Consider the following 19909-nt stretch of genomic DNA (forward strand, 5'->3'; position numbering starts at 1 on the left):
TGGAGGGGAGTCCAATATACTTGGAATCGGCTGCCCCAGGGGTGGAAACACAGCCATACCGTTTGCCATGGACTGATCCAGTCTGCGCTGGAGCAGGGGGAAGCTCCTGAACACCTGCAGTACATCGATGACATCATTGTGCGGGGTGACACTGCAGAAGAAGTTTTCGAGAAAGGGAAGAAAATAGTCCAAATCCTTCTGAAGGCTGGTTTTGCCATAAGACAAAATAAAGTCAAAGGGCCTGCACGAGAGATCCAGTTTTTAGGAATAACATGGCGAGATGGATGTGATCAACAAAATAACAGCTATGTCTCCACCAACTAGCAAAAAAGAAACACAAACTTTCCTAGGTGTCGTGGGGTTTTGGAGAATGCATATTCCAAATTACAGTCTGATTGTAAACCCGCTCTACCAAGTAACCCGTAAGAAGAATGCTTTTGAATGGGGCCCTGAGCAATGACAAGCCTTGAACAAATTAAATGTGAGATAGTTCATGCAGTAGCCCTTGGGCCAGTCTGAGCAGGACCAGATGTAAAGAATGTGCTCTACACCACAGCCAGGGAGAATGGCCCCACCTGGAGCCTCTGGCAGAAAGAGCCTGGGGAAACGCGAGGTCGACCCCTAGGGTTTTGGAGTTGGGGATACAGAGGATCTGAGGCCCGCTACACTCCCACCGAAAAAATAGGTATTGGCAGCATATGAAGGAGTTTGATCTGCTTCGGAAGTGGTCGGTACTGAAGCACAGCTCCTCCTGGCACCCCGACTGCCGGTACTAGGCTGGATGTTCTAAGGAAGGCTCCCCTCCACACATCATTCAGCCGATACTACACCGAGTAAGTAGTTTACTCTTATTACTCAGCTCTGATTACTCAGCGGTCTCGAATAGGAAACCCCAGTCACCCAGGGATCTTGGAAATGATTATGGACTGGCCAGAAGGCAAATATTTTGGGATATCACCAGAGGAGGAGGTGGCCCGTGCTGAAGAAGCCTCGCTGTACAACAAGCTACCAGAAAATGAGAAGCAATATGCCCTGTTCACTGATGGGTCCTGTCGTACTGCGGGAAAGCATCGGAGATGGAAAGCTGCTGTATGGAGTCCTACACGACGAGTTGCAGAAGCTGCTGAGGGAGAAGGTGAATCGAGTCAGTTTGCAGAAGTGAAAGCCATTGAAGTGAAAGAAAAGTGCAGAAGAAGAGTGCAAAAGAAGAAAAAAAAAGAAGTGCAAAAGAAAAGTTCAGAAGTGAAAGCCAAATGCCCTGTGGGGGTGGTTACAGCAATGGAAGCAGAACAACTGGCAGAGCAAAGGCAAGCCCATCTGGGCTGCTGCACTGTGGCAAGATATTGCTGCCCGGGTTTAGAACCTGGTTGTAAAGGTACGCCATGTAGATGCTCTCATGTGCCCAAGAATCGGGCTACTGAAGAACATCAGGACAACCAGCAGGTGGATCAGGCTGCTAAGATTGAAGTGGCTCAGGTGGACCTGGAATGGCAACATAAAGGTGAATTATTTATAGCCCGATGGGCCCATGACACCTCAGGCCATCAAGGTAGAGATGCAACATACAGATGGGCTCGTGATCGAGGGGTGGACCTGACCATGGACACTATAGCACAGGTTATTCATGATTGTGAAACATGTGCTGCAGTCAAGCAAGCCAAGCGGTCAAAACCTCTTTGGTATAGAGGACGATGGCTGAAATATAAATATGGAGAGGCCTGGCAGACTGATTACATCACACTCCCTCAAACCCGCAACAACCAGCGCCACGTACTTACAATGGTGGAAGCAACCACCGGAGGGCTGGAAACATATCCTGTGCCCCATGCCACCGCCCGGAACACTATCCTGGGCCTTGAAAAGCAAGTCCTATGGCGACATGGCACCCCAGAAAGAATTGAGTCAGACAATGGGACTCGTTTCTGAAACAACCTTATAGACACTTGGGCCAAAGAACATGGTATTGAGTGGGTGTATCACATCCCCTATCATGCACCAGCCTCCAGGAAAATCAAGCGATACAATGGACTGTTAAAGACTACACTGAAAGCAATGGGTGCTGGGACATTCGAAAATTGGGATACACATTTGGCAAAGGCCACCTGGTTAGTCAATACCAGGGGATCTGCCAACCGAGCTGGACCTGCCCAATCAAACCTGTTACGCACTGTAGAAGGGGATAAAGTTCCTGTAGTAGTTCCTGTAGTGCACGTAAGAAACATGCTGGGTAAAACAGTCTGGGCTACTCCTGCCTCAGGAAAAGGCAAACCCATTCGTGGAATTGCTTTTGCTCAGGGACCTGGATGCACTTGGTGGGTAATGCAAAAGAATGGGGAGGTCTGGTGTGTACCTCAAGGGGATTTAATACTGGGTGAGAATAGCCCATGAGTTGAATTGTATTATGTTAATTATTATATAATACTGTATGTCATCACTACCATGATTGCTATATGTCAATGTCCAATTAATGGTATCACAGTAACAGCCACACAGATAATAATGAATTTTGATTGAAATGGACAAGCACAGAGATGTGATGGAACGAGAACAAGCTTCAACATGCAGTGATCCAACATCACACACCATCTCTTCTGCCCTGAAAGACTGCTGAGACAGATGGAGCCCTAGTCAGTCACGGACTATGCAAACCCAGTGGACATTCTATATAACATAGAAGAAATTGGTGATTAATTGGAATGTATTGGAAAGGGTGTAACCTGAGCATGACATAAATGGTATGGAATAAGGGGTGGATATTGTCCTGGTTTCAGCTAGGACAGAGTTAATTTTCCTCCTAGTAGCTGGTAGGGTGCTATGTTTTGGATTAGGATGAGAAGAGCGCTGATAACATGCTGATGTTTTAATTGTTGCAGAGCAGTGCTTACACCAAGCCAAGGACTTTTCAGCTTCTCGCTCTGTCCTGCCAGCGAGCAGGCTAGGGGTGCAGCAGGAGCTGGGAGGGGACAGACCCAGGACAGCTGACCCAAACTGGCCAAAGGGGTATTCCATACCATCTGACGTCATGCTAAACAATATACAGGGGTGGCTAGCCGGGGTGGGGGGGCCGGCTTCTCAGGGATAGGCTGGGCATCGGTCAGCGGGTGGTGAGCAATTGCATTGTGCATCACTTGCTTTGTACACATTAGTAGTAGTAGTACTATTATCGTTATTCTTTTCTTTTCTGCCCTAATAAACTGTCTCTATCTCAACCCACAGGCTTCATTTTCCTGATTCTCTTCCCCCATCCCAGAGAGGGAGGGGGGAGGGTGAGCGAACAGCTGTGTGGTGCTTAGCTGCCGGCCAGGTTAAACCACAATAAAGGATAACAGACAAGTTGCAAAACACTGCCCTCCAGAAAGATTAGTTTAGCGTACTAAGCTTCTTCATTCTTTTTACTGTTGCTGAATACAAGATTTGCCTGAGTTATTAACGTATATGAACACATTCTGCAGAAAGAAAAAGAAACTACTGAGAAGCACTGGAGAAAGTAGTACTTGGAGCAACTTTTTACAGTTCAAAAGGTAATTCCTTTCCTACATTTAGAGATGCAAGACCATGTCTTAACAGTCTGGTTATAGCCAAATAAAACATAGGTTACATTCAGCCTGAAACCTCACTCCTCTCTCTCCCAGCAGCTGTTGCACAGCAGTTTTTTTCCCCTTCTTAAATATGCTCTTACAAAGGCTCAACCAACATAGATTCAACTGCTGGATCTACAACACATATGAAGACCATTACCTTCTCTTGCCCAGCATGATTTTCATCTTCGTGTTCTTCCACTCTCTGTTTCAATGCTTTCAAAAATTCACTCTTCTTATCAGTCCGCATTCTTGTCAACTTTGTTAAATGAGGCTGACCAACTTTGTCAACAGGGGATGAAGAATTTGACTGATGACACTAATGTAGGGGGTGAGGGAAAAAAAAGACTTAGAAGCACATTTGTTGAAATTCTTCTAAATGAAAGACAAAAGGCCTTTCAGGAACCTGTAGTTTTGGGTTGCATGTATATCCGCAGTCAAAAGCAGAGGAAAGATATCCATATTCCAGTATATATGGTTCTTGCATGTAAATAGAGATGCAGGTTTATGGAGCACTGCTAAAAAACCAGTTGACCTTCTGAAGTATATTAGCAGTTTTTAAATTTTAAACCTACCAAGTTATACATACTAGTGCACCATTTTTTACTCTAAATCAAGCCTACAAAGCAAATTATGCAGTAGTACTTAAAGGCAGTGAGGTACCTTTCACATTACCCTCTCTCACATTAACTTCTAGAAAACAAACATTAAATACAATTCTCCATAAGTTTTATTGATCTACTTATCTAACCAAACAAATCAAAAAATTGATATATTTGATTAGAACTACAAGCATTATTTTACCTCTTTCACTGAATTCTGTGGTACAGGAAATGCCTTGGTGTTTGATTTGAAAGGACTGAAATTGCCAATACCATATGCAGATTCATGAGGAAATGGAATCCCAGTTTTATTTTCTTTTGCTTGGCTTTTCCACGGCGTAGTCTAAACAAAAATTAAAGAATCATCAACTACAATAGAATTATTTTCAGGCATCTTTAGAAAACTGATTAAGGAAAAGCAAATCATAACAACAACCATAATTTAGTCCAAACACCTGTTTTCTGTAGGACCAACTGTTTATGAGCAATTAATCCTTTCATAAATAGCTTACACTTTTTATATAAAGAGCTAAATTTAAGAACGATTAAGATCATCATATGTCATGTATTAAGAACTAAAATATGAGTCTTTAACAGCTGAAAATAATTATAAAAGGGTTATATAGTAAATGGGATTAGATCAGGCTGGCAGCCAGTCACTGGTGGGGTTCCCCCAGAGTTCCATTTTGGGGCCAGTTCTCTTTAATGTTTTCATAAATAACATGGACATAGGACTCCAATGCATACTATACAAGTTTGCAGACAACACTAAATTGGGAGGAGCTGTTGACTCCCTCAAGGGTAGAGAGGCCTTGCAGAGAGATCTTGACAAATTAGATGGCTGGGCAATCACCAACCAATAGAATTTTAAAAAGAGCAAGTGTCAGATTCCGCACCTGGGATAGGGCAGCCCTGGATATGTGGACAGACTAGGGGATAAAAAGCTGGAGAGCAGCCCCACAGAAAGAAAAGTGGGGGGTTTGGTCAATGGCAAGTGAATGAGTCAACAGTGTGCCCTGGCAGCCAGAAGGGCCAACTGTACCCTGGAGTTCAAGCACAACATTGCTAGCCAGTCCAGAGAAGTAACTGTCCCGCTCTACTCTGCACTGGTGCAGCCTCACCTCGAGTACTATGTGCAGTTTCGGGCACCACAATATAAGACAGACATAAAACTATAAGTGAATGTCCAAAGGAGGGCTACAAAGATGGTGAAGGGTCTAGAGGGGAACCAAGCCTGCCAAGTTCAAGAAGCATTTGGACAATGCTCTCAGACATACGGTTTCATTCTGGGGTGGTACTGTATGGAGCCAGGAGTTGGACTCTATGATCCTTGTGGGTCCCTTCCAACTCAGTGTATTCTAGGATTCTATGATAATGTTTTCAATACTTTAAGTTCTAGAGTTATAAACAGCTCTATCAGGTGCTCTTAGGAGCACATGAAAAATTCCTGAAACAAAAATCAAAAGATGAACATGGAAAGTTGCATATGGAGAAGGACCAAAATGGCACTAAGAGGTTGCAACATCGTCTATATCAATAATTGGAATAAATTCTGAAGGTGTTGTTATGCCAACTATAGCTCTCAACTTGGTATCTCTTTTTCTGTTAAAAACATATACAGAAAAAGCATTACTATTCCGTAAATTAAAAACATCCTTTTCACTCTCACTTGGATGCTTCTTGCACTTCTCAAAAAAAAGGTAAATAAGAAATAAAGGAAGTTTCAGTTATAGTATAATTTAAAAAGAAAAATGAGAAAGTGTTTCCAGTCAACTTTGGGGCGTGTGGCACTTGAGGTATGCAAGACTTGAAAGCATACTCTAGGAACAGAATTCTCAGGGGTGAAATGAGCACATTCAGAATTAGAGCTCCCCCCACTCCCACCCCGGCTTGTTATTCATGCCACCGGTATCCAAAACTCACCTTTGCGGGTGGAGTGGCAGGTTTAGGGACTACTCCTTTATAAACACTTGTGCCAGTTCCATTTTTTACTGGCTGTGAATGAAGACTTCCTACCAGAGGGAATCCAGATATTTGCAGTTCTTTTGTACTGCCCTTTTTAATGACCAGCATTCTTGGAGATCTAGATTTAGGATTCAAAGGATACTCTGGAAAAAGAAAAACGTGTGCATATGTATATAGTCTTAAGTTTCTACTTCATAGGTTACTGGACAGCCATATGGTCCAGAACAAACAGGCATAAAGCAAAAACTTAGTCCAGAGTTAGGTTTCACAAATAACACACTGTTCAAAACTGGATAAAAAAAGGTTCTGGTCCACTTTCTACAACCATTGTTTGTAAAATATTTCACTTGGCACTGCAGGAATTTTACTTTCAGAAAGATATTCTTTAGTCAAAGAACTAGCTATACAGCTCTTGTTTGCAAACCTAAACACCAAATGCTATTAGTTGTTAATGGTTATCTTCAAAAGATATTACGGCTTTCATATTTCCTTTAAAGGTTACTAAAGAATTATTACTCGTAATAATTAACAGCTCACTTTAGAGTCAATGTTCCATAAAGTCCTTTATAAACATCACTTCTTATCAGAAGTGATGCATACTATTCCAGATCATGGCAATGACCATTTTCTATCTCCATGCCTAAGATGTCTATAACAGAACATCTGAACCCTACACCTTTTCCAGGTTCAAGACAGCACTAATTAGAAACATACAGCCAGCTGTCATACTCACTAAATAACTGACATTTGACAGTTTTCAAGAGCAGCTATTAAAAATAGTTTAAAATTTCCAAAAAGTGGGAAAAACTGTTTTTGCACATGCACTCCAATCTTGCATCAACAACCTTTTCCAAGATTATCTTCTCTCCCTGCAAGTGTTTCTAATTCATGGTCAGAGTCACCATATCCTACATTTAAAAAAGAAAACTATCTTAAAAGCATAAATTGCTTTAGTTTTGTTTAGCAGGTAAATGTTACACTTGTGATAAAGTTAAATGACAAATAAGTACAAAGTTATGAAATGAATTTTCATAATACAAGCATGCTCTCATCCCAGGTACACAAGATAAAATGTAATCTAAAAGTATCCTTTTTTTAAAAACAAGCATTTAAAGGGAATGGCAACATTCTTGAACATTGCATTTCCTTTGATAGGGAATAAAGAGCCTTAATTTCAGTTTTTCAACTACAAAATGAGATTTGCAAGAGCCAAGCTATAATAAAGATATCACACTGTAAGCTGTAACAAGCCACTGTACTGTAGTTTACAGAACCTATTTAACTAACAGAACTGTTCTTTCCTTTGCTTGTGAAGCAATACCTAAAAAGCCTGGAATCAAGAATCAGATCAACCTGAGCCACATCATGCAGCAGCCAGAGTGCTTCAAACGTGATAAAACACTCAAGTTGCTATAGAAATAAAATTAGCTATTGTTACACTTTTATTGAAAGTTAAATATTTCTTGACTTTCACATTAAAGCTACTAAATACACAAGAATGGAAAGTATTCCAATTTTTTAGACTACTGCAAAAGTTCTTAGCGATTTTGTAAAACTAGACGTAGGCCACCCCCTTCTAAATAAATACCTAACAGCACAAGATGTGCTGGGGAAGTATGAGAATAAGAGTCAGCAAATTAAAGTACCGCTTAAAATGAGCAACAAGATTCAGATCTCAGTACTAGTAACAGTTTAAATAGTAGCTTTCATGTTATTTAAATTGGCCCTCATTCTGAGTAAATTCTGAGGCGCTCTACAAGCAGCTGGTGGAAGTCATGAAATCACCAGCACTCGCTCTCACAGGGGACTTTAACTTCCTGGACATATGCTGGAAATACAACACAGCCCAGAGGAAACCATCAAGGAGGTTTCTGGAGTGCATGGAAGACAGCTTCCTGACTCAGCTGGTTAGTGAGCCTACTGGGGGGTCCCCTGCTAGACCTGCTGGTCATGAACAGAGAAGGACTGGTAGGAAATGTGGTGGTCGGGAGTTCTCTTAGGCAGAGTGATCACAAAATGGTAGAGTTCTCTATTCTTGGTGAAGTCAGGAGGGGGGTCAAGGCAGTAAAACTGCTACCTTGGACTTCCAGAGGGCAGACTGAACTGTTCAGGACACTGGTAGGGAGGGTCCCTTGGGAGTCAGTCCTGAAGGGCAGAGGGGTCCAGGAAGACTGGACGCTCCTCAAGAAGGAAGTCTTAAAGGTGCAGGAGCAGGCTGTTCCCGTGTGCTGTAAGATGAGCCGGTGGGGAAGACCGGCAAGGCTGAAGAGGGAACTTCTGCTGAGTATCTGGGAGAAAAAGAGAGGTTATGTCCGGTGAAAGAAGAGACAGGCAGCTCGGGGAGAGTACAAGGAAGTTGCCAGCATATGCAGAGAGAAGATCTGAAAAGCTAAAGCCCAGCATGAGCTCAACCTGGCACCTGGTTAAGGAAAACATAAAATGTTTTTACAAATATATTAAAGGCAAGAGGAGGACCAAGGAGAATCTCCATCTTTTACTGGACACAGGGGGAACATGACTACTGAGGATAACGTAAAGGCTGAGGTTCTTAATGCCTTCTTTACATCTGTCTTTACTAGCCAGACCAGTTATCCTCCGAGTACTCAGCCTCCCGACCTGGAAGTCTGGGACAGGAGCAGAAGAAACCCCCCACAGTTCAGGTGGAAATAGAGACCTGCTGCTCCACGTGTGTACTGGGTCGGGCTGGGATGTTAACTTTCCCTGCAGCAGCCCATACAGTGCTGTGCTCTGCACTCGTAGCTAAAACAGCAATGGTATCACACCAGTGCTGTGTTTCCTGCTGAGCAGTGCTGGCACAGCATCAGGACTCTCTCTAACCCTCCTAGGGGGTGGGCAAAGATGTGAGAAAAGAAACATCACCAGGGCAGCTGACCTAAACCAACCAAAGGGATATTCCATACCATATGATGTCACACTCAGCAATAAAAGGTGGAAAAAGGAGGAAGAGGGGAGGGGTGGGCTCTCGTTGTGAAAACATCCGTCCTCCTCCCGAACACCGGCTACGTGCGTTGAGGCCCTGCTTCAAGGACGTGGTCAAGCATCGCTCATTTGTGGGAAGTAGAGAGTAATTTCTTTCCTCTGCACTTCCACATAGCCTTTACTTGTTTTGTTTAGTTTTCCCTTTCCCCCTCCCTCTTCCCCTTTCCTTTTTTCCCCTTTAGTTAAATTGTTAATTGTTTAGTTAAATTGTTTAATTAATAATAATCTTTCCTTAATAATTATTTGTTTTTCCTTTAATTAAATCATCCTTATCTCAACCCATGAGTTGTTCTTTCCTTTACTTCTTCCCCTCCTCATCTAAGGAGGGGGAGGGAGAGAGCGGTTGTGGTGTTCAGCTGCCTAGCACAGTAAAACCACCACAGTCCTTTTTGGCGCCTAACATGAGGCTCGAAGGGTTGAGATAACAGTAGAATTGATTAAAATGCTTACAACTAACACACTTACTTGCTAGTCGCCATGTTCAGTGTCCTGTTAATATTGGCGTGTTTGATCATGTGTCATGCAATCCGTGTCATGTTCTCCTTTCTCCTCTATATCCGATCCGAGAATGTGCTACAATCTGTGTTCGTTTTTTTTTAATTCGCTGTGCTGCCAAGCACTGGCCTTGAGGTTAATCTGGCATTCAGGCTCTGCGCTGTTATCATTTGGGTCTCATGGAAACTATCTTTTAGAGAACGTTCAGAATTACACTGCCTTTCTTTCCTCATCTGGAAGTCAGTTTATGAATAATATCAGGAATGGTACCTCCTCCTTCTTTCACAGTGGGCTAATTACAACAGTTTCTGAGTATTTTGAATATCCATGTGTAACCCATATATTACTATTTCTAATTCTGAATAATGGGTTTCCTCTTCTCTCTAAGATTAGTCGACTGTTTAGAAAGCTTACCCGGGAATCTATCCCAAAACAGTCTTGTGGCAGGTGGCAAGGTGTGTGGGAGGATATCGGCAGGTACCTCTCACGGGTGTCTCCTCCAATAGTTTTGAACTTCACCCCTGAACAAGTGCAAAATCCTAAAAACCTGATAGAATGTTTGAGAGTCATATGCCCTGACCCTGATAATGGTGGAGAACGACAGCTTGCAGCACCCTGCTGGGTCCTGGCTTACTCCTATCAAACACTGTTTAACATCATCCAGCACCTTGAAGAGAGGGAGGAAGTCTCTGAATCAGATGACCAGATAACACATGCTGTGGCTGACCCGGAGGATCAACCAACTATGGTATCAGTCGCCCCCATAGTCAAGTCAAAACAATGGAAACGGAAGTCAGCTCGTTTAGTAAGGGAAGAAGCCTCTCCTAAGAAGGAGGGAGAAGGCAGGCACCTCTAAAGCAGAGCCATCACAAAAACAGCAGGAAGAAGAATGGAAATCATAAAGGAATCAGAAACCACTTGATCCCTATCCCTGAGTGAGTCGCGAGAAATACGAAAGGATTATGGTCGATACCCAGGTGAACACATCCTCACCTGGCTGCTTCAGTGCTGGGACACTGGGGCCAATAGCCAACAGCTAGAAGGCAATGAAGCCAAACAGCTGGGATCCCTCTCTAGAGAAAGGATCAATGACAAAGGAATTGGGAGAGGGACACAGGTTCTCAGCCTCTGGAGGCGACTCCTGGCAGCTGTGAAAGAAAGGTATCCCCATAAGGAAGATATTGTATATCAAGTAGGCAAGTGGGCCACTATAGATAAAGGTCTCCAGCATTTGCGGGAATTAGTTGTGCTGGAGAAGGTTTATAGTGATTTGGACAAGGCCCAGACACCTCAAGATCCCGATGAAGTCCAGTGCACAACATCCATGTGGCGTAAATTGGTGCGGAATGCACCATCATCACATGCCAGTACGCTGGCAGGAATTCAGTGGGATGAGGGGATGGGACCAACAGTGTATACTGTATCCTGCATGCTTCAAAAATATGAAGACAACCTCTCTGCTCCGCTACAGGCCTGTGTCTCAGCTGTGGAGAAACTGTCCGAAAGACCTGACCACCTCGTAGAACGAGCATATCCCTCCTCATCCAGACGGAGTGATATTTCAGCCACTAAGAATCAGTATTTTCCTGCTCGAGTATCCAGGACGCACACCACGTGGCACCTTGTGGTTTTATCTGCGTGACCACGGGGAAAATATGAGGAAATGGGATGATGAACCTACTTCAACCCTAGCTGCTCGGGTACGTGAACTGAAAGGAAATACAGCAGAAAGAAGAGGGGCTCCTAAAAAAAATGCTGCTCCAGTTTCTGTTTGGCAGTTCCCCAGAGGCAGTAGAAGAACTGATGTTATTCTTGACCCTGATGAAGGGACCTCTGCTTCTCATTTGCAAGAATTAATTGGCAGATACTCCAACCAGGACTACAGGCACCCTGCCTCTGGCCAGGTGGAGGAGAGGGATAACCGAATTTATTGGACTGTGCGGATCCGATGGCCTGGCATATTGGAACCACAAGAATACAAAGCTTTAGTGGACACTGGCGCACAATGTACCTTAATGCCATCAGGCTACCAAGGGACAGAACCCATCTGTATCTCTGGAGTGACAGGGGGATCCCAACAATTAACTGTATTGGAAGCTGAAGTGAGTCTAACTGGGAATGAGTGGCAAAAGCATCCCATTGTGACTGGCCCCGAGGCTCCATGCATCCTTGGCATAGACTACCTCAAGAGAGGGTACTTCAAGGATCCAAAAGGGTACCGGTGGGCTTTTGGCATAGCTGCTTTGAGCACAGAGAAGATTAGGCAGCTGTCTACCCTGCCTGGCCTTTCAGAAGACCCTTCCGTTGTAGGATTGCTGAAGGTTGAAGAACAGCAGGTACCAATCGCTACCACAAGGGTGCACCGAAGGCAATATCGCACAAACCGAGACTCCCTGATTCCCATCCATGAGCTGGTTCATCGGCTGGAGAGTCAAGGAGTGATCAGCAAGACTCACTCACCCTTTAATAGTCCCATATGGCCAGTGCAAAAGTCTAATGGCGAGTGGAGGCTAACGGTGGACTATCGCGGCCTGAACGAAGTCACACCACCACTGAGCCCTGCAGTGCCAGACATGCTAGAATTCCAGTACGAACTAGAGTCAAAGGCAGCCAAGTGGTATGCCACAATCGATATTGCTAATGCATTTTTCTCCATCCCTCTGGCAGCAGCATGCAGGCCACAGTTTGCGTTCACTTGGAGGGGTGTCCAATATACTTGGAATCGGCTGCCCCAGGGGTGGAAACACAGCCCTACCATTTGCCATGGACTGATCCAGTCTGCACTGGAACAAGGGGGAGCTCCTGAACACCTGCAGTACATTGATGACATCCTCGTGTGGGGCAACACAGCTGAAGAAGTTTATGAGAAAGGGAAGAAAGTAATCCAAATTCTCCTGAAAGCTGGTTTTGCCATTAAACAGAGTAAGGTCAAGGGACCCGCACAGGAAATCCAGTTCTTGGGGGTAAAATGGCAGGATGGACGTCGCCATATTCTGATGGATGTGATCAATAAAAAAACAGCAATGTCTCCGCCAACTAGCAAAGAAGAAACACAAGCTTTCCTAGGCCTTGTGGGATTCTGGAGAATGCATGTTCCAGGCTATAGTCAGCTTGTGAGTCCTCTGTATCGAGTGACTCGAAAGAGAAACTATTTCAAGTGGGGGCCCCGAGCAACAACAGGCCTTTGAACAAATCAAACAAGAAATAGCTCGTGCAGTAGCCCTTGGGCCTGTCCGTACCGGACCAGCTGTGCAAAACATATTTTACACTGCGGCCGGGGAGCATGGCCTCACCTGGAGCCTCTGGCAGAAAACCCCAGGAGAAACTCGAGGTCGACCTCTGGGTTTCTGGAGACGGGGCTATCGAGGATCAGAAGCCAATTACACCCCAACTGAAAAGGAGATACTCACGGCATATGAGGGTGTTCAAGCTGCTTCAGAAGTTGTGGGTACAGAAGCACAGCTCCTCTTGGCACCACAGCTACCTGTGTTACACTGGATGTTCAAAGGGAAAATTCCCACTACACAGCATGCAACTGATGCTACGTGGAGGAAGTGGATAGCGTTAATTACACAGCGGGCTCGAATGGGGAAACCCAACCGCCCAGGAATCCTGGAAGAGATCATGGACTGGCCGGAAGGCAGAGATTTCGGAGTGCCGACAGAAGAGGTAACCCGTGCTGAAGAGGCACCAGCATATAATGAGTTGCCTGAAGACAGAAAGCAGTCTGTGTTGTTCACTGACGGATCCTGCCGTGTGGTAGGGAGCCATCGGAAATGGAAAGCTGCTGTGTGGAGTCCCACACGACAAGTCGTGGAGGCCATGGAAGGGGAAGGCGAGTCGAGTCAGTATGCAGAAGTAAAAGCCATACAACTGGCCCTAGAAATTGCCAAAAGAGAAAAATGGCCAGTACTGTATCTCTACACTGACTCATGGATGGTGGCAAATGCTCTGTGGGGGTGGCTGCAGCAATGGAAACAGAGCAACTGGCAGCGCAGAGGTAAACCTATCTGGGCTGCTACCCTGTGGCAAGATATTGCTGCTTGGGTAGAAAACCTGGATGTAAAAGTACGTCATGTAGATGCCCACATGCCCAAGAGCCGCGCTACTGAAGAACATCAGAACAACGAAGAAGTGGATCGAGCTTCAAAAATTGATGTGGCTCATGTGGATCTGGACTGGGGACGTAAGGGTGAGCTGTCTGTAGCTCGATGGGCCCATGAAACATCAGGACATCTGGGGAGGGATGCCACATACAGATGGGCTCGTGATCGAGGGGTGGACCTGACCACTGAGGCCATCACACAGGTTACCGATGAGTGTGAGACCTGTGCTGCAATCAAGAGCGCCATGGAGGTAAAATCTCCCTGGAATAGGGGGAGGTGGCTAGGGTTTCAATATGGTGAGGCCTGGCATATTGACTATATCGGACCACTCCCACAAACCCACCAAGGCAAACGGTACATACTCACCACAGTAGAAGCAACTACTGGGTGGCTGGAAACATACCCCGTAAACCATGCCACGGCCCGAAACACTATCTTGGGCCTGGAAAGGCAAGTGCTGTGGCGTCATGGTACACCAGAGAGAATTGAGTCTGACAATGGCAGTCATTTCCGAAACAATCTTGTCACCTCCTGGGCCAAGAGGCATGGTATTGAGTGGGTGTATCACATCCCTTATCACCCACAAGCCTCTGGGAAGGTTGAGAAGTACAACGGACTGTTAAAGACTATGTTACGAGCATTGGGTGCTGGGACATGGAAACAATGGGACATAAATCTACCAGAAGCCACTTGGCTAGATAACAACAGGGGGTCTGACAGCCGTGCTGGTCCTGCTGAAGCAAAACCCCTACACACGGTGAAAGGAGCTAAAGTCCCCGTAGTGCATGTAGGAAAGTGGATGGGGAAGGCGGTGTGGGATGCTCCTGCCTCAGGAAAAGGCAAACCCACTCGTGGGATTGTCTTCGCCCAAGGACCGGGGTATACCTGGTGGGTCATGCAAAAGAATGGGGATATCAAGTGCATGCCTCAAGGAGATTTAACCTTGAGAGAAAACTAATCTGTAATCTAAGTTATATGTTGTAGGAAGATGCTGCAGGATCAACAACAGGTCAACTTCGCAAGGAACCGGGCAAGTGCAACAAGGACTTGAGCTAAGCTGGTGCTGGCGTCCAGACATCCAACTCCGCCTGCTGTGAGTGACCATTTTGGCAGATGAAGACCAAGTTGTCAACAGTTCTTATGAACATTTTCCAAGAAAGACCTATAGGATGAAAAGACATACTTACCCATCGATCTGTTAAAGGACAAGGGACAACGGTGATGAGAATACTTACATGCTAAAGTATGGGGGACCTGAGAGTGACACAAATGTTATGGAATAAGGGGTGGAGGTTGTACTGGGTCGGGCTGGGATGTTAACTTTCCCTGCAGCAGCCCATACAGTGCTGTGCTCTGCACTCGTAGCTAAAACAGCAATGGTATCACACCAGTGCTGTGTTTCCTGCTGAGCAGTGCTGGCACAGCATCAGGACTCTCTCTAACCCCCCTAGGGGTGGGCAAAGATGTGAGAAAAGAAACATCACCAGGGCAGCTGACCTAAACCAACCAAAGGGATATTCCATACCATATGATGTCACACTCAGCAATAAAAGGTGGAAAAAGGAGGAAGAGGGGAGGGGTGGGCTCTCGTTGTGAAAACATCCATCCTCCTCCCGAACACCGGCTACGTGCGTTGAGGCCCTGCTTCAAGGACGTGGTCAAGCATCGCTCATTTGTGGGAAGTAGAGAGTAATTTCTTTCCTCTGCACTTCCACATAGCCTTTACTTGTTTTGTTTAGTTTTCCCTTTCCCCCTCCCTCTTCCCCTTTCCTTTTTTTCCCCTTTAGTTAAATTGTTAATTGTTTAGTTAAATTGTTTAATTAATAATAATCTTTCCTTAATAATTATTTTTTTCTTCCCTTTAATTAAATCATCCTTATCTCAACCCGTGAGTTGTTCTTTCCTTTACTTCTTCCCCTCCTCATCTAAGGAGGGGGAGGGAGAGAGCGGTTGTGGTGTTCAGCTGCCTAGCACGGTAAAACCACCACAACGTGGACTGTCACAAGTCCATGGGGCCAGATGGGATCCACCCAAGGGTGCTGAGGGGGTTGGCAGATGTGACTGCTGGGCCGCTTTCCATCATCTATCAGCAGTCATGGTCATCTGGAGAGGTCCTGGATGTCCCTGTGACTAGCGGTGTTCCCCAGGGGTCGGTGCTGGGTCCGGTCTTGTTCAACAACTTCATCGACGACCTTGATGAGGAAACAGTGTCCACCCTCAGCAAGTACACTGATGATACAAACCTGGGAGGAGCGGACGACACGCCAGAAGGCTGTGCTGCCATTCAGCAAGACCTGGACAGGCTGGAGAGATGGGCAGGAAGAAACCAAATGAGGTTTAACAAGAGCAAGTGTAGAGTCCTGCACCTGGGAAGGAACAACCGCATATATCAGGACAGGCTGGGGGATGACCTGCTGGAGAGGAGCTCTGCGGAGAAGGACCTGGGGGTCCTGGTGGACGACAGGTTGGCCATGAGCCAGCAGTGTGCCCTGGTGGCCAAGAAGGCCAATGGGATCCTGGCGTGCATTAAAAGAAGCACGGCCAGCAGGTCAAGGAAGGTGATCCTCCCCCTCTACTCTGCCCTGGTCAGGCCTCACCTGGAGTACTGTGTCCAGTTCTGGGCTCCCCACTACAAAAAAGACAGGGATCTCCTGGGAAGAGTCCAGCAAAGGGCCACAAAGATGATACGGGGCCTGGAGCACCTCCCCTATGAGGAAAGGCTGAGACACCTGGGTCTGCTCAGCCTTGAGAACAGAAGACTGAGAGGGGGATCATATTAATGTTTATAAATACCTTAAGTGTGGGAGACAGAGGGATTTGGCCAACCTCTTCTCAGTGGTTTGTGGGGACAGGAGAAGGGGCAATGGCCACAAAATGGATCACAGGAAGTTCCGCACCAACACGCGAAAGAACTTCTTCACAGTGAGGGTGACGGAGCACTGAAACAGGCTGCCCAGGGAGGTTGTGGAGTCTCCTCTGGAGATATTCAAGACACGTCTGGACGCCTACCTGGTCAACCTGCTCTAGGGAACCTGCTTTTTGCAATGATCTCTCGAGGTCCCATCCAACCCCTACAATTCTGAGAATCTGCAACTGGAGACTTAGTAATGTGACGCCTATCTATACGAAAGGTCATAAGGAGGAACCAGGGAACCACAGGCCTGTCAGCCTGATCTCGGTGCCAGGAAAGGTGATGGAGCAGGTCATCTTGAATGCAATCATTCAACATATGCGGGACAACCAGGGAAACAGGGCCAGTGTTATGGTTTAACCCGGCTGGCAGCTAAAAACCACACAGCCGTTCGCTCACCCTCCCCCCTCCCTCTCTGGGATGGGGGAGAGAAACGGGAAAGTGAAGCCGGTGAGTTGAGATAAAGACAGTTTATTAAGACAGGAAAATAATAAGAACAACAACAACAACAACAACAATAATAATAATAGTATTAATAATAATAATGTGTAAGAAACAAGTGATGCACAATGCAATTGCTCACCACCCGCTGACCGATGCCCAGCCTATCCCCGAGCAGCCGGCCCCCCACCCCGGCCAGCCACCCCTATATATTGTTTAGCATGACGTCAGATGGTATGGAATACCCCTTTGGCCAGTTTGGGTCAGCTGTCCTGGGTCTGTCCCCTCCCAGCTCCTGCTGCACCCCCAGCCTGCTCGCTGGCAGGACAGAGCGAGAAGCCGAAAAGTCCTTGGCTTAGTGTAAGCACTGCTCTGCAACAATTAAAACATCAGCATGTTATCAGCGCTCTTCTCATCCTAATCCAAACCATAGCACCCTACAAGCTACTAGGAGGAAAATTAACTCTGTCCTAACTGGAACCAGGAGAGATATCCACCCCTTATTCCATACCATTTATGTCATGCTCAGGTTACACTCTTTCCAATACATTCTAATTAATCACCATTTTCATCTATGGTATATAGCAATCATGGTAGTGATGACATACAGTATTATATAATAATTAACATACTACAATTCAACTCATGGGCTATTCTCACCCAGTATTAAATCCCCTTGAGTTACACACCGGACCTCCCCATTCTTTTGCATTACCCACCAAGTGCATCCAGGTCCCTGAGCAGAAGCAATCCCACGAATGGGTTTGCCTTTTCCTGAGGCAGGAGTAGCCCAGACTGTTTTACCCAGCATGTTTCTTACGTGCACTACAGGAACTTTATCCCCTTCTACTGTATGTAACAGGTTTGATTGGGCAGGTCCAGCTCGGTTGGCAGATCCCCTAGTATTGAGTAACCAGGTGGCCTTTCCCAAATGCGTATCCATATTTTCGAATGTCCCAGCACCCATTGCTTTCAGTGTAGTCTTTAACAGTCCATTGTATCGTTCAACTTTTCCAGAGGCTGGTGCATGATAGGGGATGTGATACACCCACTCAATGCCATGTTCTTTGGCCCAAGTGTCTATAAGGTTGTTTCGGAAATGAGTCCCGTTGTCTGACTCAATTCTCTCTGGGGTGCCGTGTCGCCATAGGACTTGCTTTTCAAGGCCCAGGATAGTGTTCCGGGCGGTGGCATGGGGCACAGGATACGTTTCCAGCCATCCGGTGGTTGCTTCCACCATTGTAAGTACGTGGCGCTTGCTGTTGCGGGTTTGAGGGAGTGTGATGTAATCAATCTGCCAGGCCGCTCCATATTTATATTTCAGCCATCGTCCTCCATACCAAAAAGACTTTGACCGCTTGGCTTGCTTGACTGCAGCACATGTTTCACAATCATGAATAACCTGTGCTATAGTGTCCATGGTCAGGTCCACCCCTCGATCACGAGCCCATCTGTATGTTGCATCTCTACCTTGATGGCCTGAGGTGTCATGGGCCCATCGGGCTATAAATAATTCACCTTTATGTTGCCAGTCCAGGTCCACCTGAGCCACTTCAATCTTAGCAGCCTGATCCACCTGCTGGTTGTCCTGATGTTCTTCAGTAGCCCGATTCTTGGGCACATGAGAGCATCTACATGGCGTACCTTTACAACCAGGTTCTAAACCCGGGCAGCAATATCTTGCCACAGTGCAGCAGCCCAGATGGGCTTGCCCCTGCGCTGCCAGTTGTTCTGCTTCCATTGCTGTAACCACCCCCACAGGGCATTTGCTACCATCCATGAATCAGTATAGAGATAGAGAACTGGCCATTTTTCTCGTTCAGCAATATCTAAAGCCAGCTGAATGGCTTTCACTTCTGCAAACTGACTCGATTCACCTTCTCCCTCAGCAGCTTCTGCAACTCGTCGTGTAGGACTCCATACAGCAGCTTTCCATCTCCGATGCTTTCCCACAATACGACAGGACCCATCAGTGAACAAGGCATATTTCTTCTCATTTTCCGGTAGCTTGTTGTACAGTGGGGCTTCTTCAGCACGGACCACCTCCTCCTCTGGTGATATCCCAAAATATTTGCCTTCTGGCCGGTCCATAATCACTTCCAAGATCCCTGGGTGACAGGGTTTCCTATTTGAGCCCGCTGAGTAATCAGTGCAACCCACTTGCTCCATGTGGCATCAGTTGCATGATGTGTAGAGGGGACCCTTCCTTTGAACATCCAGCCTAGTACCGGCAGTCGGGGTGCCAGGAGGAACTGCGCTTCAGTACCGACCACTTCCAAAGCAGATCGAACTCCTTCATATGCTGCCAATATCTCCTTTTCAGGTGGAGTATAGCGGGCCTCAGATCCTCTGTATCCCCGACTCCAAAACCCCAGGGGTCGACCTCGAGTTTCCCCAGGTTCTTTCTGCCAGAGGCTCCAGGTGGGACCATTCTCCCCGGCTGCGGTGTAGAGCACATTATTTACATCTGGTCCTGTTCGGACTGGCCCAAGGGCTACTTCATGAACTATTTCCTGCTTAATTTGTTCAAAGGCTTGTCGTTGTTCGGGCCCCATTGAAAAGCATTCTTCTTACGGGTTACTTGGTACAGGGGGTTTACAATCAGACTGTAATTTGGAATGTGCATTCTCCAAAACCCCACGACACCTAGGAAAGCCTGTGTTTCCTTTTTGCTAGTGGTGGAGACATAGCTGCTATTTTATTGATCACATCCATTGGGATTTGACGACGTCCATCTTGCCATTTTATTCCTAAAAACTGGATCTCTCGTGCAGGTCCTTTGACTTTATTTTGTTTTATGGCAAAACCGGC

The 19909-nt window shown here is 46.1% G+C and overlaps 1 protein-coding gene across 1 annotated transcript in view; it reads right to left on the reverse strand.

The window, feature by feature from the left end:
* LOC125181504 (vasculin-like) overlaps window positions 1-19909 on the reverse strand; it is a 62572-nt gene that overhangs the window by 20035 nt on the left and 22628 nt on the right. The window contains 4 exon segments of the mRNA XM_066986963.1: window positions 3739-3897; window positions 4383-4523; window positions 6104-6288; window positions 15990-16049. Coding sequence (XP_066843064.1) covers window positions 3739-3897; window positions 4383-4523; window positions 6104-6288; window positions 15990-16049 — 545 coding nt within the window.

This window comes from Anser cygnoides, chromosome 36 (assembly GCF_040182565.1).
Source record: "Anser cygnoides isolate HZ-2024a breed goose chromosome 36, Taihu_goose_T2T_genome, whole genome shotgun sequence".
Taxonomy (NCBI): Eukaryota; Metazoa; Chordata; class Aves; order Anseriformes; family Anatidae; genus Anser; species Anser cygnoides.